Source organism: Vicugna pacos, chromosome 13 (genome assembly GCF_048564905.1).
Source record: "Vicugna pacos chromosome 13, VicPac4, whole genome shotgun sequence".
NCBI lineage: Eukaryota > Metazoa > Chordata > Mammalia > Artiodactyla > Camelidae > Vicugna > Vicugna pacos.
In genome coordinates this window covers 43,539,019-43,566,258 of record NC_132999.1, presented here as the reverse complement: position 1 = coordinate 43,566,258, position 27,240 = coordinate 43,539,019, and the positions used below count along the sequence as shown (strand labels likewise).

The 27,240-nt window shown below is 43.0% G+C and overlaps 1 protein-coding gene across 1 annotated transcript in view; it reads right to left on the bottom strand.

Annotated features, from left to right (window-relative positions):
* Nucleotides 1-27,240, bottom strand: part of CSMD2 (CUB and Sushi multiple domains 2) — a 576,739-nt gene that overhangs the window by 514,727 nt on the left and 34,772 nt on the right. The window contains exon 2 of the mRNA XM_072974827.1: nucleotides 1,252-1,468. Coding sequence (XP_072830928.1) covers nucleotides 1,252-1,468 — 217 coding nt within the window. The remainder of the gene's footprint in view (nucleotides 1-1,251; nucleotides 1,469-27,240) is intronic.

Below are 27,240 nucleotides of genomic sequence, written 5' to 3'. Positions count from 1 at the left end.
CTAGTCCCGATGTCCTTGAACTCTAAATTCACACATTCAAGTCCAGGCCTGCCTCCCCAGTAAGCATGTAACCTCCAGGAAGACAGTGGCTTTGTTTTGTTCCCTGCTGCCTCCCCAGCACCCAGGCCAGTGTCTGGGATGTAGTAGGTATTCATGAAACATTTAAGGGATGAGTCAGTGAGGAGGACTCCAGTCCCTACGTCCAAGTTTCACTGAACACCTACTGTGTGCCAATCACTGTGGAATGTCAAGGGTGGATGGACAGGCCTGGTCTTGTCCAAGAGGGGCTACTAGTCAGGGGAGTCCCAGAGGCCCGCCCCTGCTGCAGGTTTGGCAGTCTCAGCTCCGCACTGCCTGGGAGGGCAGGGAGTGAGCGGGAAGAGGGCTGGTGCTGTCCTGGGAATGCTGTTTGTGACTCTGCTCCAAGAGTATCTCGGACAAAGCCTTGAGGTTAAGGGCTTGGCAGGGAACCGCTCATTACTGCACCATCAATTAGCACCCTACGCTCCCCAGGGCTTGGCTGGTAAACCATTAACTCTTTGTCTCCCTGGGGAGCCCAAAGCCTATCTGGCAGGACCAGGACAAGACTGGTGATGAAGCATGGCAGGCCCCCAGGGCAACAAAACCTGGAGGGCTGTGACTCTGGGATCTTTACCTTTGCCCCAGAAAAGCCTGTCCCTTCTGCAGAGGCCTTCTTCCCTGTCTCCCTCCTTGATGTCTCGCCCTCTTCATAGTTTTCTCATCCATCAATTGCCATGGGGTTGGAGACAGTGGGAACTTCCCCCAAATTCCCAATTCTACATCCACAGCCAAGACCACACAGAGACAAATTCCAATAAAGCATTAATGGTTTTTGAGGACAAGATGCAAGTCCTAGTCACTATGAGCCTTCAACTCCCATCTGCTGAGCCCAAAGGAAGAAAATATATTTCTCTGTGTGCAAACAGATATACCGACATATACACAGATGCATGCAAAGTCAGTTTCAACAGAAGGACTTGCATTTCTCTACGTGCATTCTATCTAGACTTGCCAGATGTCCTACCCATCAATCCTGCCTACTGGGAACCTCCAAGCAGGAGAAAGGAGTGGGGAAATGTAAAGAAAGCAGAGGAGTTGAGGGCGGGCCTCATAAAACAGAGATCTTTGTTGATGACCATAAACCTTTCATCCCAGCCGGCCGGTTGGTTCTTCCTCTCAGTGAGCCTGGCTCGGGGCCCAGCTGTCGGCATGGGAAGGGGTGGGTGGTACCTGGTTCGCAGGTTCTCTGGCTGGGGCGGCCCATCAAACACCGACAGCACGTCAAAGTCCTCCTCCAGGGCAAAGGACTGGAACACGAGCTGGATCCTGTGCTGGTCCTCCGCGGTGATGGTCCACGTGCAGTTGGCGTAATTGGGGTAGCCATATGGGAACCCGGGGCTCTCGACCGTCCCATTGGGACCCTGCAGTTGGAACGTGCAGTTCTGGCCTGGGAAAGAGAAAGGGAGTGGTTCAGTATGGCCGGCAGAACTCCGAGAACCTCCCGGAGAGGTGGGAGCAATGTGTTAGAGGGTCATTCACCCACTTTTCCAAGGGCTTCCTCCAGAACCGCTCGGTGCTCAGCACAGAGGGAGGGGAGGGGGGTGACTGACGCTGAGTGCCAGCTGGCTCGTGCTGGCCACTGTCCAGGTGACAAAATGTGCATCCTTGTACTCAAGCCTCAGAACAATTCTGTGAGGTAGGAAACGAAGGCTCAGGGAGTTTGAACTAAAAGGCAAGCAGCCCAGACGGAACATCCTCTCTTACAACATTAAATGCCAGAATGATGATTTCAAATCTGCTCCGTTTTCCACAGCCTCCTGACCCTCCAGGCCCCTCCTCCCACCCCCTGCCCTCTCTTCCCACTCTCCATAGAAAATGAAAGCCGTCAGTGGGGGTTTCATTGTCTCCCCAACTGCAAATCCGTCTAGCCTGCTCCACACTGTCTTAGATGAACCTCTGCTCCTTCCATCTAAGCACATTCCTTCCATGTGCCCTTTGGACCCCATCCCTCCCTAATCTTCAAGAACCTCATATATGTTCCTCTCTTATGTATGTTATATGTACGTGTTCAGTCGTTTCCTCTCCACTGGAACTTTCCCATTTTAAACATGCTCAAGACTCTATCGTTAAGAAAATAGCTCCCCCTCCACTCCTCACTTCCCTCCAGCCTTGTCACTCTCTTCCCCTTCACAGCCGAATTTTTAGAAAACACAATCTGTCTATACTTTCGGTCTTCATTTCCTTACTTCCAGCCCTGTCAGTTCTGCGTTCTGCTCCTGTTGATCCACCCAAACAGGTCCACTAAGGTCACTGATGGGTCCGAGGGATACTGTTCAGTCTTCATTTTAACAGACCTCTCTCTCAGCTGCCTCTAAAGCTGTTGCTCGCACCTCCCTTTGGAAACAGCCCTCCCACCGCCCAGACCAGAGCATCTCAGACTACGCTGTGCAAAGGCATCGCCTGGGGACCTGGCTGAAATGCAGATTCTGATGGACAACACCTGGGTGGGGCCTGAGAGTCCGCTCATCTACCTGGCGCCCTGGTGATGCAACGATGCCTTGAGCAGCGTGGTCCCCGGCTTCCTTCCGCATCACCGCACTCTCCATCTTTCCCCCCACTGCTCTTTCTCTGGCTCCTTTCCAGGCTCAGTGTGGGAGCCTCTCCTCCTCTCTGTCCAGTCTAGAGGATCTGCCCACTTGCGCCCCAATGACTCACAACTTCACAGTCCAGGCCAGACCTCCCTCTGAGCTCCAGACTCGACACCTCCTTTGGGATGTTCAGGCTTGTGACGCCCCTCCCTACCCTGTCCTTACATCTTCCTCTCCTTCACAGCCACATGGACAACCTATCACCCTATCTCTATCTCCACGTCCTCTAACCCCACATCATTCTCTCCCCTAGACTGCTATAATAACCTCCTAATTGGCCAGCCACATTTACTCTGGTCCTTGCCAACACTACAGCTGGGGGTGTCTTTTCAGAACAGAAATCTGATCAGGTCACCTCCCCTTTCCCCACCTACATCAACCCTTCCATGGCTCCTCAATGCTCTTCAACAAGGAAAAATCAGTTGTAGACCTATGAGGCTCTCTGCATGGTCTGGTCCTTAGTGACTTCTTAGCCTCATGTCCACCAGCTTTTCCAGTTGAACCCTGCCCTTCTAAAGGACCCGAATAGACATTTCTCCAAAGAAGATATACAAAGGGCTAAAAGGTACATAAAAAGATGCTCAGCATCACGGGTCATGACGGAAATGCAAATTAAAACCACAGTGAGATAGCACACCTGTTAGAATGATTGTCATCCAAAAGACAAGGGATAACAAACACTGGCATAGATGTGGACAAAAGGGAACCCTAGTGCACTGTTGGTGGGTTTGTAAATTTGGTATGGCCAGTACGGAAAACAGCATGGAGGTGCCTCAAAAAATTAGAAATAGAACTACCATATGATCCAGCATTCCACCTCTGGGAATATATCCAAAGGTAACAAAAACATTAACTTCTAAAAGGTATCTGCACCTCCACGTTCATAATAGCAGTATTCACAATACCCAAGACATAGAAACAGCCTAAGTGTCCATTGAGGGATGAATGGATAAATAAGTTGGTAAATAAATATACATAAATATATGTACACACACACACACACACGTGCACGTGCGCACAATGGAATATTATACTATCATTAAAAAACACGGAAATCCTACCATTTGCAACAACATGGATGGACCTTGAAGACATCATGCTAAGTGAAATAAGTCACACAGGAAAAAACAATTCAAATACTTCATGATCTCATTTACATGTGGAATTTAAACAAGCAAACAAAACCCCAAGCAACAACAACAAAAAAAAATCTCATAGAAAAAAGAGATTAGACTTGTGGTTACCAGAGGTGAAGGATGGGGAGAAAGGGGAATTGGAGGGAGCTGGTCAAAAGATACAAACTTCCAGTTATAAAATAAATAAGTACTAGGGACGTAACGTAAAACATGATGACTCTAGCTAGCTCTGCTGTATGATATATGGGAAAGTTGTTAAGAGAAAAGATCCTAAGAGCTCTCATCACATTTTTTTTCCCTTTATTCTTGTCTTCTTTCTTTCCTTTTCATTGTTTCTATATGAGAAAATGAATGTTAGCTGAACCTGCTGTGGTAATCACTTCACAATACATGTAAATCAAACTATCATGCTGTATGCCTTAAGTTTATATGGTGAAGTATGTCAATTATTTCTCAATAAAACTAGCAAAAAAAAAAAAACCCACCCTTCTCAGTCCTTTGCACTGGCCACAGGACCTTTGCATATGCTGTTCTCACTTCCTAGAACACTCTTTCCTACCTTTTTGGCATATTTATCTTTCAGCTCTCAGTCAAGTGTCTCCTTGACTAGCTCACACGCCCTATTACATGCTCTCATGACACCAGTGTCTCTCCTTGGTAGCACTTATCATAGAAGCAAATTTCCATGCTTCCATGTGATTGATTCATAAGCATCTGTCTTCTCACCAGACTATAAACTCCATATGAAGACAGACCATCCTTGAGATTTCCTATCTCTAAATCCATACCCCAAGCTCAGTACCAGACACAAGGCAAGTTTTCAATCATTTAATGTATTGCTTGTATTCAGTGAGTGTTTAGTTAGACTCTCGTCTAAGAACTTTATATAAATTAACTTGTTTAATCCTCACAATAGCCCTATGAGGTGGATACTGTTCATATCATCTCCATTTTACAGATGAAGAACTAAGGCAAAGAGAAATTAAGGGTGGGGGCCCAAGTCACACTGTTACTCAGAGATGGGATTCAAACGTAAGGGGTCCACTTCAGATCCACCTTCTTAATTATGATACACATAAACTGACTCAACACTAAAATTTTCTAAAGCCCACTTTAGGGATTAACTGACAAAGGACAGTTAATCTCTAAAATGACTTTACTATTTAAAAAATCTCTTTTAAAAAAGAAGGATAGCACAAACTATCCCATTAAAAGAGAAAAACAGTTAAGGTCTTCTGAAAAAATGCTAAATGAGCATTTAATAAAACGTGTAACCCTGATTAAAATAAGCATTTGGAAGTAGGAGAAAGAATATTTCCTTAGCATGATGGAGCATCCATTTTAGAACAATAACCCATACTGCACTTACAGTGAAACACCTGATTAAGATCAGGAATGAGATAGAAATGTTACTATCACCTCTGAGATTTCACGCCTTATTGGAAAGGCTAATCCATGCAACACACGAAAAAGAAACGAGAAAGGAGCCAGCAAAAATATGATTTGCAGATGATATATTAATATACCCAGGAAACCCAGGAGAATCAATTAGAAAGCTATTAGAACTAATAAAAAATTTTGGTAAAGTAGCCAAAAGCAAAGTAAGTACACAAAATCAATGACATTTCCACATGCCGGTGACAGATAAAACATAAAGAAAAAGGGTCTTATTTATGATAACTACAAACTGCATATAATAAATAGAAATAAACTTAATAAGAAATGGGCAGTCACTGTACAAAAATAACTTTTAGAGAGGGATAAAAAATTTGAATACTTGGAGAGACATAACATAATCTTGAGTGGAAAGACGAACTCCTGAAAGGTTAATTTAGAATATTAACCTTTTGAAAAGTTATTGAAAAGTTAATTTATAAGCTTAATGCAGTTCTGATCAAAAGCCCAATGACCTGTTTTAAATTTAGTAAAAAAGGATACCTAAGTTTAACTGGAAAAATGGACAGTCGCAGACAACGGTTATTTTTTGAAAAGGCAGAACTGTGGCATTCTAATCCTACAAGATACTAAAAGAATCACCAGTGATGCTTATGCAAATAATGTGGAGGTGGTCCAAGACTGGACAGGCAGAACATGAAACAACATTACAGGAATAGCCCTACATCCACATAAAATTAAAATATGTATATGACAGCATTAAAAATCAATGAGAAAAAAAAACACTTTGCAAGGTCAACTAATTAAATGTTTGAGAAAAGAATTATCTCAATTCACACCATGTACTAAAACAAATTCCAGATGGAGTAAAGAGTTAGAAGTTTAAAAAAAAAAGGCAAAAACATAATTAGAGGAAAATATACCCAAATAATTATCTGACTCTGATTTTCTGCATGTAAAAGCTATGGAAGATACTATAAGATTGATATTTTATACAAAAAGTATGCGTAGGTTAAAGAAAGAAACAAAATCAAAGGGCCCACCAAGAAGTTTTGTGGATAAGTAATATATTTAATAGAGAAAGAACTATTAATAATCCTAGGAAAACAACAATACTATAATTGAAAAACTGGTCAGGGTCTTGAACAAGTTAGTTCACAAAGGAAGACATAAGTGGCCCAGAAACCAGAAAAATACTCAACTACAATCATAAGGAAATAAAGCTCATCTCTACAACTTTCAGTGGAGCCCCCGGTTCACTTTCCTGAACTTCACCTCACTGGCAGATCTACTTGGCTCACGTCTCTAAAACCTGTCTGGTGATGTCATCACACCACATCATTCATTCTTTCATGCATTCATTCCTCTAGGTTAGACCCTGTGACGGGCCATGGGGCCTGGATCATAGATTGGGTATAAACAAATACCTCCATGTGGCACGACCGAGGTAAAGAGATGCCCAGAATGATTATGGAGCATTGACCCCACAGGGGCCACACCTTAAGGACCATCCTCATTCGTGTCCTGGGCAACCACTGACACCAACATTCACCGCCACCCCCAGCATCCCAACAGCTGCCTCCTCTCAGGCCTGTGTGAGTCTGCAGTTTCTGATTCAGAACCTGGATTGAACAGTATCTTCCGCTGTGGAGAAAGAAACTAGAGGGGCTCAGAAGAGACCCCTGGGAACATCTTTGGCGGATAGGGACAATAAAAGTGATAGAGTAGGAAGCAGGGAGGCTGGTAGAATGGTGGGAGGAGAACCAGAGGGTAGCTCCATACAGGAGAAAGGGACTCCATTGGAAGTAAGGATGCTGAGAATGGGAGCCCCGTCCTGGTTCCTGCTGCATCCCCAGTGCCTAGAATTCAGTAAGTATTTGCTGTATGGATACATGAATTTCAGTAAAGACAGGTGGTGGGTGACAAGGTGGATAGAGGCCAGATTGTCATAAATAAAGGCAAGATTGGCTAGTGAGACGGCAGAGGCCATTACATTTTAAACTATAGTGTGTACGATTTGTTCCTTGTAGAAAATTTGGAAAATAGAGGCAAGAATAAAAAAGAGGAAACATTACTATCTCACCTTTCTTCCAGAGGCAATTGCGGTTAATATTTTCTTAATTTTTTCCTAAAATGTTCCATGCATATTTCACATCATTGCAAAAATATAGTATATGTAATTCTGCGGGCTCTTTTTTCAGTGAATTATTCTTCAGTCTTACGTGACAAAAGGCAACGTGCACTTATAATATACAAGGATATGCATACAGGCAAGCCAAAGATGTATTAAAAAGACAAATGGATCTCTGATCTCGCCCCCATCCACACACTCCAAAGCTTCCAAAGTTAACAGGCAGGTATGTGTCCCTCTCCAACCTTCTTCTCATTCATGCAAACAAATGGACACATTCCACGCTCTGGGAGAGTTTGTATTACTTTGCTTTAAAAATGAAATCGTACTTTAGCTCATTTCTCTGCAACTTGCTTTCTCATTTAACAATACATCAGGGACACCTTCCAGGTCAGTAGATACATATCTAACTTATTTTTTTATATAAATGTGTAATATTCCACCACATGGATGTATCTCAATTTATTGAACCACTCCCCCATTGATGGCCATTCAGGTCATTTCTCGGTTTTCTTTTGCAACAATTCAGTAAACATTATAACATGAGCTTTTCTCCCAAGATATTGAATCTATTCATACACAGCATTTTAAAAGGATGCACCACATTCCAGTATATGGTTATACTACAGTTTACTCAACCATTCTTCCTATTTCTAAACATTTAAATTGTTTCTGGGGTTTTTTTTCCATTATAAATGAGACCTGGACTCTTAGTAAGGTCTGGTGACAGCATGCTGGTCAGTGCAGTGGAAAATGCTTTTCCGTGGCCAGAGTCCCAGAATGAATGTTCACTTATGCAGGAACTGTGTCCAGCTTTGGTTTCCGGCGGGGGAGTGGGGGGAGGGCGGCTGTAGGGTATTGTCCATATGAAGCTGGCTGACCTCGGTGGCAGGTGCCGTTGGAGATGGTTAGATAGGGCTGGATGCCAGACTCGTTTGGAAGTCTCCCTGGAATCAAATGTTGGTTAGTTACTGAGCTGACAAAGTTAAAACCCTGAGCAGCCACACCAGATTGATTCATGTCGAGTGGGAGGCCATGCCCAAGAGGCTCGATGTCTTTTCATGCCTATGAAATGCTGAATTGCATCCAAGAAAAGGGCTACCTGTTCTTCACTTCTGGTGACCAGCCCTGAGACAGGAATGCTTCTGTGAATTTTCATCCAAGGACACCATGCTTCTCCTTCTCAGTACCCAGCTTGGGTTGTCTTCTCCCACCCGTGCCTCTCTCTAGACAAGGCAGCTACCAAACACAGCCAAGACCTGTGCTGGGCTCTAGGACAATCCTGGAGAGCTAGAGTCTTCAGGTTGTCGTTCATGCATTTGTTCTTGGATGATTCTCCTAGGACAGACTTCCAAAAGCACAGATCCCTGGGTCAAAATGTACGAGGATTTCTGAGGCTTTGGCTCTAGATCGCCCAAACACTTTCTAGAAAACATGTACCAATCACATTCTCAACAGCAACGTCTAGGAATGCCTGTCTCAAGGCATCTTTGCCAACATTGTGTATTATCTTATTGAGAAGTTTTTGCCTACCTGACAGATGCAAAAAAATGCTATCTTGTTCTATTCAGCATCGCCTTGTGATTCAGAGTTTACATCTTTTCAACTTTCCTCGACCATTTTAATTTCTCCCAGATAGAGGAACTATCTGACAAAATTTTTGGCTCATCTTCCATTGTGATGTTTATCTTACTGATTTACATTTTTGTATCTTCTATGCATCACACGCCCTACATATACATTTGTAGTCATTTTGGCCTTTAATTTTATGATGTCTGACATACAAAGGTATCTAAATTTTATGTTCCTATTCCATAAGTTCTTATTGTTTTTCTTACCAATTTGTACTCTTTATAGAATCAGGATTTTACTCTTTTGTCATTTTGGGTTGCAAATGTTGTTTTTCACCTGTCGTGTGCTTTTCGTTTGGTTTAGATTTCTCATGTAGATTAAAAGGCAGTCACATTTACTTGTCTTTTTCTTGATAGTATTTTTTCCTTTATTGACATTTAGAAAGATTTCTCTCGGGCTTCACATCCTACTCAACATAAAAGCCAAATTTCTTGCCATACCTCAAAAGCCCTACCTGAAGGGACACCTTGCTGCTCCTTGACCTCCTCTCCTGTCTCTCCCCCTTTTATCCCTGTCATCAGCCAGGCTGCCTAAGCCCATCACACGCCCACCTTGGGACCCTGCACTTGCTCCAGCTTCAGCCCAGAAAGCTCTTCCCCAAGAGTTATGTGACCCACTCCCTCACTTCCTTCAGCCTGAGTCAAAATGCCACCTCCTCAGAGATCACTCAAAATAAAATCCAGGCCTCCCTCCTCTCAAACCAGTGCTCCAGGTACCTGCTTATCTTTCCACAGCACTTAGCATTCTCCGACATCTATTTTCCTGTTTGTTTATTTTCTGTACCCCCCAGCCCAGTTAGAATGCAATCTCCATGAGAGCAGGGGAGCTGTCTTGTTCCCCTCCTCTCTCCAGTGCCCGGACCTGTACCTGCACACAGTGATGCTCACAGAAGAGTTGCTGGTTAAATGAGGGATCCACGCATATTAATTGCCCAACCAGCTCTCTGCGCTTGGAATACTCTCTCTAGTTCCCTTACCCAGCTAACTCCAGGCACTTTAAGGCTCGTTACTTCCTCCAGAAAGCCCTCTTGGGACCCTCAAGCTAATGACAAGTATTCTCCCTTGGCTTGCTCATCCTTAGTGAATTAACTAGTGAACCAGTGACTATCACTGGCTTCACCAATGGTGATATATGATGATATGTGTACGTGGCTTCTCCAGCCGTAGACTCCTTGAGATTTTACTCACATTTTTATCTCTAGCACAGAGCCCAGTACTTGTCTACAGTAGACACTCTGTAGGTATCTTTGGAATGAATGGATGAGTGAAATGAAGACATCTTTTTATAATACTCAGACAGCACCTACCAACTTCCTGTGTCTGTGTATGTATGGTGTATTCTGGAGGTGGCTTCGTGAAACGGTTAAGAGCTTGGGTTTTGGAATCAAGAAGACTTGGGTTCAAATTTTAGTTTTGCCACTTAATACTTTGTGGACAATTTAAGTAAACTCTTGAAACCTCCATTTCGACATCTTTAAAATTAATACCCTGCTAGGATGCTTGTACAGATTAATGTGATAATATCTGCTAAATGCTCAGCACAGCACCTGACACACTATACGTGATGGATAAATACCAGCTAATCTTTCAGTAAAGGTTTCTATTTTTCTTTATATAGGTCCCGTCACATCTTGTTAAGGTTGTTCCTAGATATTTTATGCACTTTTTGTTGCTATAGTGAATGACATTTTTCCCCATTATTTTTTTCTAGCTGGTTATTACTGATATACAGAAAATCTATTGATTTTTATATATTCATCTTGCATCCAACTGGGTTTCTGAACTCTTATTAATTCTAAAGATTTCTGAGTTGATTCCCTTGGGTGTTTTAGGTATACAATCATGTTGTCTACAAATAATGATAATTTTAAGGAGATAGCTCTTTTGAGAAGTTTGGCAGGAAAATTCAATTCAATTCTGCAAATATTTATTGACTGATAAGGTCAATTTTTGGACAGATTTAGTTGGAGAAGCCAGTGGGACATCCAGACAGAGATGGCCAGAAGGCAATTAGGGCTGTAGACTGGAATGTGAGAGTGCAGTCTGGGCTGGAGCTACGGATTTGTAGAAAGAATGTAATTAATGAAATTGCCCTGAGAGGAAATGCAGGAGAGCCTTGCAGATGCCGGGTAAATCATGCCCACTGAAGACGTCTCACCTGCACATGGAGAGCTGACCACACACCTCACGTCTACAGTGGGACTCTGAACCATCTCTACGCCTGCCTTCTGCAGAGGTACCTGGTCTGGAGAGATGGGAGAAGCAGGGGCAACAGTGTCTTTGGCCTCTGCCATCACCCACTAGGAGCAAACAAGAGGCAAGGGTCATAGAGATGCTGGCACTAGGCCTCATCTTAGCGCCTCTCCCCTGCACATTATGCTTGTCATACCAAATAGCCCATCACCTACAAACACCCCAGGCTCTTTCAGGCCTGTGCAATGCTTGGACCATTGCCTGGAATGCCCTTTCCCTACCTTTTCAGCCTAGCAAACCTAACTCACTCTTCCAGGTTCGTACAGCACCTCCTCTGAGAAGCCTCCCTTGGTTTACTGGGCAGTTACTCTCTATGCTCCCCCTGCCCCTTACTTGCTCACTCTCACTCTCGCTCATCACTGCAATAGCCATCCACCAAATTCCATGCCTCTTCCCTCCCAATCTATGCCTTTCAAAAAACAAAACAAAACAAAACAAAACAAAACAAAACAAAACAAAAGTAGCCAGCTGTTTTTGCTTAAAATCCTTCAACGGCTCCTCTGGGAAAAGCCCTCAGTCCTAAATACGGCACACAAGACACCCCACGGAGCCCCTGAGCCAACCCCCGCTCCTCTCCCGGGCTTCCTTTCTTGCCACTCTTTCCCCTAAGTGACACTCCAGCCCAGCCAGGCTGGTGTGGTTCCTCTGATGCTCCGTGTTCTTCTGCTCCCTCTCTCTTCAAGCTTGCTGCTCCCTCTGACTGAAGCATCCTTCCCCATCCTCTCGTCCGGCCAACTCCCATACACCTTTTAGGTCTCAGCTGAAACTTCAGCTCCCCAGGAGACCATACTGACATCTGTACGAAGGTGTACTGCCCTCACCCCAACACTCACCCAAGCACACATCCTGCCACATGTCCCCCCAGAGCCCTGCATCTCCATCATCACTCACAGCACACGTCATGGCATCATTTAGCGTCTGTGTCCCTGAGAGGTGTGGATCCCACAGGGGTAGAGACCATGCTCTGTCACAGTCACATGTATCCCTAGCACCCAGCACATTGCCTGGACAACAGGTGCCCCCTTAGAGATTTGCATAATTGCTGTACCTTGCATGCCACTCTACTGGGTCACGCATCCTACTAAGCTGCACACCCAGAGCTCCTCCAAGTGGGACTTCTCTCTGCAGTCTCAGCATCCAGCTCCTGGTAGATACTGTAGATGTGCAGTAAGTGTTGGATGAGACAATTAACACAGGTGTTTCTAATGAAGTTGTGCATCGATTTTTTTTTCCCTAGAAATCTTAACAACCCGAGAAATTTCCATTAATGTGTGATGGTCTAGTCCAAGGTTTCTCAGCCTCAGCACAATTGACGTTTGGGGCAGGATAATTCTTTGTTGTGAGGGATTGTCCTGTGCATGTGAGATGTTTCGCAGCATCCCTGGCCTCTAACAACTGGATGCCAAGTAGCACCTCCCAGTTGGGACAACCAAAAATGCCTCCAGACACTGCCAAATGTTGACTATGAGCAAAAGTCACATATACATAATTACCTAGCCTCCCATCTTTTTCATTCATCTTAGGGGATTTGCAGGCCAAAGAAGCCCACCCATGGACCTCCCAGACTAGATGTTCTTCACTTTGTCATGCCACGGCCCCCTTTTGCAGCCTGGCGAAGTCTTCTCAAGTGATCTTAATAAATGCATACAGTAAAATACACAGAAGTACAAAGGAAGTCAGTTATACTGAAACACAGTTTTCAAAATATTTCCCAAGTTCGTCATACAGTAGTAAAGGTGCTCCTTTATTAATGCATTATTAGCAAGATCTAGCAGTGGGCCTGATAAATACTTTAGCTCCAAGCATAAATGTTCTTTCTAGATAGCTGCAACTACGAGAATGTTCTATGAAAATACCTGTGATTTCATCAGTGACAAATTCACAGGTACTGCTAATACGGCTGTGCTTTGTTGCCTACATGCGTGATTAATAGAGATGCTAGGTTTCAGTAGGAGATTAGTGAAAATAAAGATGCAGCTTTCTCCATCCATGTTAGAAATGCCCTGGATTCTATCCAGAATCCCAGAGTTTCAAGCCAAATTCCAGCTTTCGTGTAGCAAGTCTGGGGAGGGCGGCCTGTTCCAGGCTGTATATGTGTGGAGGCGGGTGCGTGGGGGCTGCAGTGGGCCGGGGGCGGAACGGAAGGGGTCTATGCCCTCAAGGAGGTCACAGCGGAGTACAGGAGGCAGACAGACATGGCCCATCTTACTAACCGTGTCTTCACTTGATGAGTGGTTCAGGGAGACCTCGCTGTTGGATCCCAGGGGAACAGCAGAGAGCACATACACACTCAGAAAGATGGGTGCTTTTGTGCAGGTCTGAGAAGGGGACCAACATTTATCCACATACTTCCCTAACATCATCTTCCCTAACATTAGCAATGACCCTTTGAAACGGCTGTTATGCCCCCTCCCCCACCCCGCCCCCACTTCACAGGTGAGGAACCAAAGCTTCTTAAGGCTTGAGAACCTGCTCAAGGTCAAAGAGGTAGCTGGGATTCAAACCCAGGTCAGTGTGAAAGCAAAGCTCAGGCTCCTCCCTCTGCTGGGCTGCAAAGATCCACACACCATCTGGGGACACACTTCCCGAGCTACGGTCCTGTTTCCACCCTGCACCCAGCTCCAGGGGCAAAGCCTGGGATTTAGTGAAAAGAGCTTTAGCGCAGTTGCTGTGCCTCAGGGACATGGAAACAAAGCAGGGTCTCCGTCTTCCTCTCAAGCTGGGGATGCGCGCAGCAAAAGCACAAAACAATGCATGGGAGAGGGGTAAGACAGCAAGCCTGTCCCTGTACCACATCCAATTGCTCTGTGGGAATAATCCCCTGCCATTCAGCTTCCTAATTCTAACTCCAGGCTCTCTGATTCTCCTGGACATGCTGAACACAGAAGCCACCACCGTAGACCAAATATGATTTTCCCTGCCTGGTGATATAGATGCAGCTCATCTGTCATCATTTTGAGCCAGTACCAGCCAGGGGTTGTTTCTTATGTTGACAGGGAATCCTGGACCAGCAGAGGTACCTCTGCATTGCTGACGGCAGAGCCTCTCACTCTGGGGCTTGTGCTACGTCCCTGGATTAGCACCAAGAGAAGAGGCCAGGTGTACCTGGGGACAGGTGTCTCTGCCAGGCTGGCCCTGCTCCCGGCTGGGTCTTTCAGAGCAAATATAGGGAGCTATCACTGAGTTCTCCTCAGCTGAGAAGACACTTGAGACGTGGCTTTGGTTCAAGGGACAGGGCCCACACACAGCAGTTCAGGTCTTAGCAAAGTCATTTATTTCCTCATTTTTTAAAAAGTATGGAGCAGTCACGGTGTCCCAGGAAATACCCCTGCCCTCATGGAGTTTAGTCTAGTAATAATAGACCAGTCAACATTTTTCCTGTGCCAAGTGCTGTCTTAACACACTTTACATCTAATTAACTCATTTCATCTTCACAGCTGTACTAGATAGGTCCTATTATGATTCCCATTTTACAGGCAAAGAAACTGAGGCCCAGGAAGGTTAAGTAACCTGTCCAAGGTTAGACAGCTGATAAGTGGTGAAAACAGTACTCAACCCCAGGCAACGTGGTGTCATATCTTGTCTTCTTAACGTCTACTCCATGGATGGGTGGACAGATTGGGAGGTGGGGGTGGGGGACTAGATGCCCATTTTGGCCGGTGTGATAAATCATCTCTCTTCCTAAAGCACTCTGATAGACAAAGAAGGTTGCCTTGGGGAGCCCTTTTGTTAAGTGGCAATCATTTCAGCTCAAACTCCTAAGCTTCTGCCCTACTGCTTGCCTTCTGGGGGTTGAGCCCACTATAGTGAGGCTCAGCATGGCATCAGAAGGGAGGCTGCATGGGGAATTCTGCACCCATTAGGTTTTCCGGAAGAAAAAAAATAACTTGGGAAATAGGAGTGAACTGTCAAAACCAAGCTTGTTTTGTGAAATTGTGAAACCAATCTTACGTCTCTGTCTCTCCAACACCCTGAGCGCCTCATGATGGCAAAGACCACATCTGATTCACTATTATTCCCCAGCATGGAGTTTGGCATTTCACAGACACTCAGTTAATATTTGTTGAGTAAATAGATGAACATGTCCAGTTGTCATCTGCGCTTTTGTTTTTTTCCTTTTCATTTGTTTCTTTATCCATCAAAAGCTCATGGCTGCTATTTTTCTTCTAATACACACATCCATGGTGGAACCTCATCTCTAAGGGACAGAGGCAACCTCAAGCCCTTTGGTCTCATGTGACCCATATTTGAAAATTAATTTTAAAAAATGGGGAGTGGGGAACCTAACATGGTGCAATGGAAAGAATCTGAAAGCCTGGGTTCTTAATTTGCCACTTCATAGCAAGGGATATGATTAAGTCCCTTAGTCACTAAGGCCCCCACCCCTCTGTCTGATAAAGGGGGTCTCAAGGTCACCTTCATGTAGATGCCCTGAGACAGCTGACCCAAGTGAATGGTTGCGCTGCATAGAGCAAAAGATCCCTATCCATGGTCCTGATCCATTGACGTCCTCAGGGACTGTTTCTCCTGACCCTGGGCCACTGGGATGCCTGTCCAACCACTCCTAGGATTTCTGCACAAGGTGAGAAAGGAAGAAAAGAGGTGGAGAAATGAAGAAGCAGAGGAAAGAGTGGGAGCTGGGGTTAGAAGCAGATCAGTCAGAGATGAGGGCAGAGAGCACGGGAGCTCCAGTCAGGTCCTGAGTGCCTAAGACAACATCCTCCAGCTTTAGGCCAGACAGAACCAGAAGTCACACTAAAGATGGATTGCACAGGAGGCCTGGGGTGAGGAAGAAGGGGGAGGTCCCTTAGGAGTATATTCCTGAGTTGTTCCTAGCACTTAATCCTCAGCAGCCAGTAAGGAGTGGGACAGGTGGGAGACTAGCTCTCTGGAGATGAGGGGCGGGGAGACCTGAGCTAAAAATCAGACATCCTGAAAGTCAGAGTAAGAGAAGACACGGCATGTGGTCACCGGAAGTTGGGTGCAGCCTCCTCCTCTGCAGAAGGCCTACCCCCTTCATTCCTCCAACAGCTTCAGACTGGACATCTGCTGGGAACTCACTCATGGAGACTTTCACAGCAGCTACAGGGGAAGTTCAGTACAGACTTTTCTTTAAATTAGGCATTCATAGGTCATCTGTAATTTCATTTTGTTTTTCCCACTCCTCAGCAGATGTGCCATTCTTTTTATACGTTAAGGAAAGGGCTTTGTATTTTGATGTTCCTTCACTGCACATTTGAATTTTATATGAGCTCTGTTGGTGATTTGAAAATTGTTCCTATCAGAAGGGAGAGTTTAAATCAGCCTTCTCTGTTCAAGCAAATTAGCAATGGGTCAGTTCTGGCCTGGCCCAGCTCAGACCAGCCTAGATGCCAGTAAAAAGTCATTCATTCAACCAATACTCACCGTACTTTTACCACCTGCCAGGCACCGGGCAGACACTCTCCACTCTCATGGAGATTCCCTGCCTTGCTCACCCCTCCCCAGCCGTGCTTGCTTCCCTTCTGTTCCTCCCACAAGCTGCCACGCTCCTGCCTCAGGGCTTTTGTATTTTCTTTTTCTTCTTCTTGCAAAGTTCTTTACCCCAGACAAGGCAATCCCCTTCTTCTCCTTTAAGTCTTTGCTCAATATTCCCTTCTAAAGGTGTCTACCCTGACTACTCTTCATAAAAGTACACCCCACCTCCCCATCCCTAGAACCTCCAATCTCCCTCATCTCTTCTGTGTTTCCTTCCTCCCATAGTGTGTATCACTCTGTAGCATCCTATGAATTTACTAGCATACTGTGTTTATTGTTTATTGTCTATTTCTTCCCACTACAACATTCACTTCACAAGAGCAAAGTCTCTGTTTTATTCACTGATGCATCCTAAGTGCCTAGAACAGTGCCTGGCACATGGCAGGGCAATGAGTGTTCCAGGAATGAATGAACTACAATCCAGTGCACAACTCATATGAGCCCAGCTCTCTAAAGGCTCAGGAAGCCAAACCAGCTGGTGTGGCTCTATCTGAAAGCAGTCTGGAGTCAAAGACCCACAGATCCAGCCCACAGTGGAATTAGAGCTGGGGAGTGAGTGCCACTGCTCACTGCTTCCACCTCTCCACCAGAATGAGCTCGAGGGCAGAGAGCAAAGTCTGCATTTTTCACCATTATATCTTTGAGGGCCCAGCATAAGGCTGCCAAAGGAAGCATATATCAGCAAGCACAGGGTTAAAGGAATCTCAGCCATCATGTATCAGACACTGACTATGTGCCACACACAATGCTGAGTTCCTTACTCACGTTACTTCTTTCAAACCTCACCACACACCAAAGAGGTAGGTATTACTTTGTACCCTGCTTAACAAATGAGGTTTAGGTTAAGTAACTCGCCCAAGTTCACACATACAATAATAGATGGGAAAGTTGATGTTCAAACACAGGTTTGTCTGACTGCTGAGACTGATACCTCAAAGCATCTGCTCTACCACTGCACTGGGATGAAAGAGACAGAGGAAGGGAGGAAGATGGGGAGGGAAAGAAAGATGGAAGGAGAAAGGAAGAGGGAAAGATGATGAAGCAGGCCATATGCCAGCTGTAGCATGGAGTCTAAAAGAGATGACCAGCTTCTGGCTGGATGTGATTCCATTACAGCCCTGTCCCCTTCACCCCTGACCTGACCCAAGAGAAAGCATAGAGATGATATGCCTTGTCCCAGAAGAGACTTTAATTAATTTTTTAAAACCCTCTCTCTCTCTTTTTGACTCTCTCAACTTGAATGGACTGAGGGGAAAATATATGAGTGGGTAGATAGATAATCTAAAAATTGTGTCAGGGAGTAACAAAGAAATATACTTCCTTGTAGAATCTCCACAAAAAGAAATCACAGCTCCATTGTTGCGCCTTACCCATATGCATGCAAGTCATGGTGAACAGCACGATGAGGCTAGACACGTCGAGGCATCTGATTCAGAACTCGCCCCAGTGACCTCAGACTTCTGCTTAGAAGATATCCCCAAGGCTATTTCCTCAGATCCCCAGTGCTGGCCTTAGAGGTCTTCATTCACCCTGAGCCTCCTCTAATCTGGGCAGGCCCTGCCTACAACTTGCCTACTGTCCCAGCAGCATCCTTGTTCCAGTTGAGAGCCCCATCCTCAGACACTCAGCACATGAAGTCACTTAAAGGGCTTCCCAGAGAACTACTCTGCCGCGTTCTATGGATGAGAGATCCTGAAGGGTCTCCAGAAATCCTGCAGAATCCTCCCTTCTTCTGTGGGCACACCAAAATGGTCTCAGTATGCCACAGACTGGCAGAAATTCCCAAGGCCATCTGCTGGGTGGCCTTGAGAAAAATCAAAAGTGTATGTTGAATGAATGAATGAATGGGTCTTCTAATGGGAGAATCTATAAAGAGGAAAATCTTGTAGGGGCCTCTATAATCTACTTGGTCCCAATGCTGGGGATTTGTGATGAAGCACACTGGCTTGAGGAGTAGCAAGGGGCTACAGAAAGAACAGAATTCAAGCCAATTCAATGGATATTTACTAGAGCCTTCTACAAGGCAATCTGACCCTTCCCTGAAAATATTCTTGGTTGAGTGACAGCTAACAAGAAGGTGTATAACAGGGAAGGGCAGGGAATTTATAGAAAGGAGGAAAGAGGGACATAGAATGAGAGGTGGAGCCAGCTTCATCCTCAATGCTGTGAGCTAAGCTTTGCTCTGGCTGGGTCACCTCTTAGGTCCAGTATGTTAGCATAGGCTGGGAAATCTGTTGTCTCTGTTTCCCGCAGCCTCCCAGTGACACTCCCATGTGGATTCTTAGGATATAGAAGTACCCATTTCTCCTTGTACCTCCCAAGAAGGAAGTGTGAGTCTGATCATGCTCAATTAGAAAGAAACCAGAAGTGTCACATCTATTGGAGTGGTGGAGCTGGTACCTAGGACCTCTGACTCCTGACAGATCTCACAAGTATAACATCCTCTCAAAACACATCTGTCCCTAAAATGGCTAACAGCACATGTTCACCTGAAGCATGCAGACCATACAGGATGCACTTGGTCAGACAGAACAGAAACACGCTTACGTTCAACCGTCACATGCCCCGTGGTCAACTGTTGGGTGGGAGAGTATTTATTATGGCCCGGCAAGGCCTTCACATCCCTTACAGTACAGTGGTCTTTGCTGAGGGACAGAGCTTGGAAAGAGTGCCTAGAGGAGGGGCTTTTAAAAAGGGGCCAGAGGAATGACATCAGCAAAATGGCAAAATAAGCAGCTCTGAGCTTTATTCCCCAACAGATATCCCAACTTAACAATATATGGCCCTAAAAGTCTTCATGAGAACTCCAGAAACCTCTTAAGAAGTCATGGTAGCCCAGGCAAGCTCAAACTCAAAAACAGTCACGGGGAAACAATTGAGAAAAGCCATTTCATGCCAACCACAATAGCTCCAAGCCAGCACAGCTCAGCACAACTGAGAACAGTCCAACCAGCAGCCTCTCCCTTGGGAAGGAACGAGAAGAGGGGAACATAAGTCCAATGCTCCAGATTTTCAGAGAACTGCCCAAGAAATTGGTTTCTGTCTTGTCTGACCTGGAGTACAAATAAGGAATCAGCATTGTTGGATGCCTAGGGGACACAGAGAACAAAAGAGGGCTCAGGGCTTGTTGCAGGACCAAGGAACCTACAGTGACACAGACACCAGAGGGAGCAAGACATTACAAGCTCCTTAAAAAGCAAAAGGCAAAGCTCTGTAATTGAGAAACTACATGCACAAGCCCAGAGAAGACACATCCCTGAAAAAGGTTTGAGTTGCTTCCAGAGGCTCAAGCCAGGTTAATTGGAGGTCTTCCCCTGTATAAAGCCAGTTTATAAAGATGAGGAAAGGTGACTGCTTTTTCAAGTGCACAAATCACAGCACACAATAAACAAGAACATAGAGAAAAACAGGGAAACATGGCTCAATCAAAGAAACAAAATTAATCTCCAGAAACTGAACTTAAAGAAATGGAGATCCATGAGCTACTGACAGAGAATTCAAAATAATCATTTAAAGACAGTGCACTGCAAGGGAACACAGACAGACAACTACATGAGCTCAGGAAAATAATGCATGAATAAAATGAGAATATCAGCAGAGAGGCAAGTTATTTAAAGAAATAAAAGAACCAAACAAATTTTGGTTCTAAAAAGCTAAAGAATACAATAACTGAATTGAAAAATTCACTAAAGGGATTTAATAGGTGACTTGATCAAACAGAAGAAATAATCAGTGAACTCAAAGACAGGTCATTTGAAATGATTAAGTCAGAGGAACAAAAAAGAAAAAAGAATAAAGTGAAGAAGGCCTAAGGGGCTTAAGGGATATCACAGACTGGACAAATATATGTATTATAGTAGTCCCAGAAGGGGAAGAGAGAAAAGAGACAGACAGCTTATCTAAAGAAATAATCCCATATATGAGGGAGGAAATGGACATTCAAATTCAAGAAGTTCAAAAGACTCCAGCTAGAATGAACCTAAAAAGGCCCACACTGAGATATATTATAATCAAATTGTCAAAAGTCAAAGACAAAGAAAGAGAGAATCTTGAAAGCTTCAAGACAGAAGTCACAAACAATGGTGCTCTCATAAAACTATCAGTGGATTTCTCAGCAGAAACTTGGCAGACCAGAAGGGAGTGGGAAGATATAATCAAAGTGCTGAAAGATTTAAAAAAAAAAAATCCTGCCAACCAAGAGAACTATATCAGGCAGAACTACCCTTCAAAAATGAAAGAGAAATAAGAGCCTTTCCAAATAAACAAAGCTGAAAGAGCTCACCACCACTGCCTTACAAAAATTACTAAAGGGAGTCCTTCAAGTTGAAATAAAAGGACACAACACAGCAACACAAAGACATACAAAATTATAAAGCCTTCTGGTAAATGGAAATATATAGAAACAAAGAATCCTGTAATGCTGAAATGGTGGTACAAAAATCACTTTTAATTCTGGTATAGAATTTAAAATATAAACACATAAAAATAACCATTACTATACCACTAAGTTGATGGATACAAAATGTAAAAGATGTAATTTGTGACATTGATAAAGTTGGAGAGGGGAGAGATGTAAAGGAGTAATTTTTGTACGGGATTGAAGTTAAGTTGTTATCAGTTTAAAATAGATTGTATTAACTATAAAATATTTTATGTTATCCCCATGGTAACCATGGAAGATTCACAAAAGAAAATGAGAGAGGAATGAAAGCATGCCACTGCAAACAAATAAATAAAACACAGGAAGGCAGTGAGAGAGGAAAAGAGGGACAAAAATAACAGCAAGATACACAGAAAACAATTAACAAAATGTTAATAGTAAGTCCTTCTCTGTCAGCAATTACTTTGAATGTAAATGGATTAAACTCCCCAGTTAAAAGATATAGAGTGGCTGAATAGATGAAACAACACGATCCAACTATATGCTGTCTAGGAGACTCACTTCAGATATCAGGACATACATATGCTGAAAGTGTGGGAAACCAAAAAGAGCAGAGGTAACCATACTTACATCAGAGAAAATAAACTTTAAGTCAAAAACTCTCACAAGACACACAAAAAGGACACTATATAATGATAAAAGGGTCAATTCACCAGGAAGATATAATAATTATAAATATATATGCACCTATCAGCAGAGCACCCAAACACATCAAGCAAATATTAAGGAATTGAAGGGGGAAATAGACAATATTATAATAATAGTAGATTTTAATACCTCACTTTCAGTAATGGATAGATCAACCAGAAAGAAGTTCAATATGGTAGGTGTTTTAATACAAGACTGTAGACTAATTAGATCTAACAACATATACATAACACCACACTCAACAAGAGCAGAATAAATATTCTTCTCAAGCACACACAGGACATTCTTCAGGGTAGATCACATGTTAGGCACAAAATAAGTCTTAACAAATTTAGGAAACTAAAATCATACTAAGTATATTTTCTGACCACAGTGAAATGAAACTGGAAATCAACAGCAAAAGGAAAACTGGAAAATTCACAAATGTGTCAAAATTAAACGACACACCACTGAACAACCAATAGGTCAAAGAAGAAATCACAAGGGAAAGTAGAAAACATCTTGAAACAAATGAGAATGAAAACACAACATACCAAAACTATGGGATGCAGCAAAAGCAGTACTAAGAAGGAAGTTTATAGCAGTAAATGTCTTCATTAAAAAAGAAAATTTCAACAACAAAAAAAGTCAAATCAACAACCTAACTTATATCCCAAGGCAACAGAAAAAGAATAACAAGCTAATGCCAAGGTTAGCAAAAGGAAGGAAATAATAAAGAGTAGAACAAAATTAAACAAAATAGAGAATAGGAAAATAATAGAAAAAGAAAAAACTAAGATTTTTTAAAGGTCAACAAAACTGTCAAACCCTTAGCTAGACTAAGAAAAAGGGGAGAAGATTCAAATAACAAAAAATCAGAAATGAAAGAGGAGACATTCAAACTGATGCCACAGATATAAAAAGGATCACAAGAGATTTCTATTCATAATTATATGTCAGCAAATTGGATAACCTTGAAAAAAAAGGAATAAATTTCTGGAAACATGCAATAACTAAGACTGAATCATAAAGAAATAAAAAATCTAAACAGACCTATAATGAGTAAGGAGATTGAATCTCTAATCAAAAACTTCCCAACAAAGGAAAGCCTAGGACTCAAAGGTTTCACCGGAGAATCCTACCAAACATTTAAATAAGAATTAAAACCAATCTTCCTCAAACTCTTCTGAAAAATTGACCAAGAGGAAACACTTCCAAATTCATTTTAGGAGGCCAGCATTATGATTTTGATCTGCTATCAAAATCACACAAAGATACTACAGGAAAACTACAGACCAATATCCCTGCTAAATACTGATGCAAAAAAATGCTCAACAAAATACTATCAAGCTGAATTCAATAGCACATTAAAGGGATTATACACCAAGGCCAAGTGGGATCTATTCCTGGAACACAAGAAAGATTCAACATACAAAAATTAATCAATGTAATACATCACATTAACAGAACAAAGGTTATAAAAACACCTGATCATCTCAATTAATGCAGAAAAAGAATTTGACAAAATTCAACATTTCATAATAAAAACACACAGATAACTAGGAATATAAGGAAATTACAACAACATAATAAAAAGCATGTATAAAAAACCCACAGCTAACATCATACCCAATGGTGAAAAATTGAAAGCTTTCCCTCCAAGATAAGGAACAAGCAAGGATGCCCTCTCTCACCACTTCTATTCAACATAGTACTGGAAATCCTAACCAGAGCAATTAAGCAAGAAAATGAAATAAAAGCCACCTAAATTGGAAAGGAAGAAATAAAATTATGTCTGTTTGCAGATGACATAATCTTTTATGTACCAGAACATAAAAACTTAAAACCCCAGACACACACACACACACACACAAACCTGTTAGAACTAATAAACACATTCAGCAAAGTTTCAGGATACAAAATCAACACACAAAAATTAATTGTATTTCCATACATTAACAATAAAAATCCAAAAAGAAATAAAAAACAATTTCATTTACAATAGCATCAGAAAGAATAAAATAATTAGAAATACACTTAAACAAAAATGCAAAAGACTTACACTCTGAAAACTATAAAATAATGCTGAAATAAATTAAAGGCAATAAACAGAAAGCTATCCTGTGTTCTTGGATTGGAAGACTTAATATTGTTAATATGGCCATAATACCCAAAGCGATCCACAGATTCAATTCAATGACTATCAAAATCCCAGTAGTATTTTTTTACCAAAAATTGGGGGAAAAAAATCCTAAAACTTATACAGTATCTCAAAGGACCTCAAATAGCCAGAAAAAATAAAATATTGAGAAATAAGAATAAAACCAGAAGTTTCATATTTCCTATTTCAAAACATGTTTCAAAGCTACAGTAATCAAAACAGTATGGTACTGGCATAAAAGCAGACATATAGACCAATGGAACAGAATAGGGAGCCCAAAAATAAACCCTCACATATACAGTCAAATGACTTTCAACAGGGGTGCTAGAGCTACACAATGGGGAAAGGACAGTCTCTTCAACAAATGGTGCTGTGAAAACTGGAGATCCTCATGTAAAAGATGATTTTGAATCCTTACCTCACACCACATTAAAAATTATCTCAATGTGAATTGAAAATCTAAATATAAGGCATGAAACTATAAAACTCCAAGAAGAAAACAGAGGGAAAGCTTTATGACACTGGATTTGGCAGTGATTTATTAGACATAACACAGGCAACAAAAGCAAAACTAGACAAATGATAAAACTTCTGCACAACAAAGGAACTAATCGACAAAGTGAAATGGTAACCTACAGAATAGTAGAAAATACCTGCAAACCATATATCTGAAAAAGGATGAATATCCACAATATATAAAGAACTTCTACAACTCAATGACAAAAACCTAAATAATCTCATTTAAAAATGAGCAAAAGACGGGAAAAGCCATTTCTCCAAAGAAGATAAACAGATTACCAACAAATACATGAAAAGATGCTCAACATTACTTATCATCAGGGAAATACAAATAAAAACCACAGTGAGATAGCACCTCACATCCACCAGCATGGCCACTAGGGGGAAAAGAAAGATAGTGTTGGTGATGATATGGAGCAATTATAAATCTTGTGCAGTGTTGGTGAGACCACAAAGTGGTGCAGCTGCTATGGAAAACAGTATGGCAGTTCCTCAGATAATTAAAAATAGAATCACCGTATGATCTAGCAATCCTACTTTTGGTTATAAACCCAAAAGAATTGAAATCAAGATCTCAAAAAGATATTTGCACACCTATGTTCACTGGAGCATTATTCGCAACAGCCAAGGAGTGTAATCAATCTAACCGTCCATAAACAGATGAATTGATAAATAAAATATGGTATATACATACAATGAAATATTATTCAGCCTTTAAAAGGAAGGAATTCCTGACATGCGCTACAACATGAATGAACCTTGAGGACATTATGCTAAGTAAAATAAGCCAGTCACAAAAAAAGATAAATATTGCATAATTTCTCTTATAAGGGGTATCTAAAGTAGTCAAACTCTTAGGAACAGAAAGTTGAATGGTGGTTGCCAGGGGCTGGGGAAAGGGGATAAAGGGGAGTTGCAGTCCAATGGGTAGAGCTTCAGCTTTGCAAGATGAAAAAGATCTGCTGCATGACAAGGTACATATAGTTAGTGCTACTGTGATCACTTTCAAAATGGTTAAGATGGTAAATTTTAGGCTATATGTTTTTTACCATAATACAGAAAGGGTGGGAGGTGCTTGGGAGTTGGGGTAAGATTTACACACAGAGCAATGTGAGGAGTGTGGGACAACCATCAATTGGAGACTTTAATTTCACCCCTTCCAATTAGAAGGAAAAAAAGCATGTCTGACTCCTCCTATGTTCAGAGAGGCCTTTCCAATTTCCCTTTCCCTGCTTTATTTTTCTTCAGAGTGACTATCCCCATCCAACATAATGTTATGTATTTACTTATCTGTTCATTGTCTGCAAATAACCAGACAAGCAAGCTCCCTGAGGGCAGGAACTTTTTTTTTCTTCCTTGTTTATGACTGAATCCTCTTTGTCTAGAAGAGTGTGTGCCGCATACTTGAGGCATAATGGATAGTGGAGGAATGAATGTGGGGGTGGGGAGGGCCAAGGTGGGGCATCTGAAGCCTGAGGCTTCTATCCTGCAACAGTCATTCTTGGTAAACAGAGAAAAGGAGGAGAAAAACAAGAACAGACTAGGATGAGCAGATGTCTTTTAGTTGGGCCTGTGGGCGCAGCCAGACCAGCTTCCAGTGTATGAGGGATGGGGAAGGCCCATCCAGTTGAGGGTCTCTGCCGCGGTCCCTTCTGGGTCAGCAAGAAAACATAAGAGACTATGCCCACTAGCTCTTGCCAGTTGGATGTAGCTATCTTTCCTTAAGGGTGCGGAATCAATAGACTCCACCTGCTGGACTGAAAGGTCCTCAGCTCTCCCACTTTTTATACCCCAGGTCAGTGCTTCTCAAACTTTCATGAGTGTAAAAACCATCTGGGCACTCACTAGATTGGGTGGGGCCTGAGAATCTGCATTTCTAACAAGCTTCCAGGTGACGCTGATGCAAAACCTAGCTTACAACTGCTGGTTCTCAACCTCGTGGCACTTGAGAAGCTTTGTAAACTCCCAGTGCCCAGGCCCCCGACCTGGACCATGTATATTAGAATGTCTGGGAGTGGGACCCCAGCAGTGGTGCAGCCAAGGCTGAGAACCAGCACTCCAAGGGCTTTCCGAGGGCACTACCTCCCATGGAAGCAGGGCCACTGCTCTGGACCCTGCAGTCCTCACCCAGCCATTGTGCTCTTCCTCAACAGCCTCAGGGCTACTGAAACTTCACTCCTGCTGCCTCCGGTCTGCTGAGAGCCACGTGTTGACACTGCCCGACCTTGATCTGACATGTGAGAGCATTAACATACTCGGGCATCTGGAAGGAACTTTCCTGTTTGTTCCCACCTCCTGACTTCTACTTCTCACTTCCCTTTCCAGCTGGGCGGGAGCTGTCATCCCCCTCCAGTCTAGTAGAACAATGGTTCTCAACTGCAGGTGATGTTACCCCCTAGGGAACATTCAGCAATGTCTGGAGTCGTATTTGATTGTCCTTGATAGAGAGCCACTGCCTTCTCTTGACCTTCAAGCTATGGGGCCCTGTCTGGCCCCTTACTCATTCACGGTGAATTTTCTCTCTGGTGCCACTTTATTTCACCCAGCACTTTAATATTCATGGAGCTCCCCCCACCCAGTGGACTGGGTCTACATGTCTCCAAACCCCATGTGTGATCAGGATTCAAGTTCTTCCTCATGAAACTCCTAAACCCCATGCAAACCAGGGTTGTGGACAATCACTCATGACTGTTCCATGAGATGCAAGAAGATATCTGACCAGGGGACAGAGAGCCCCACTAGAAAGGGTGTGGCCTGATT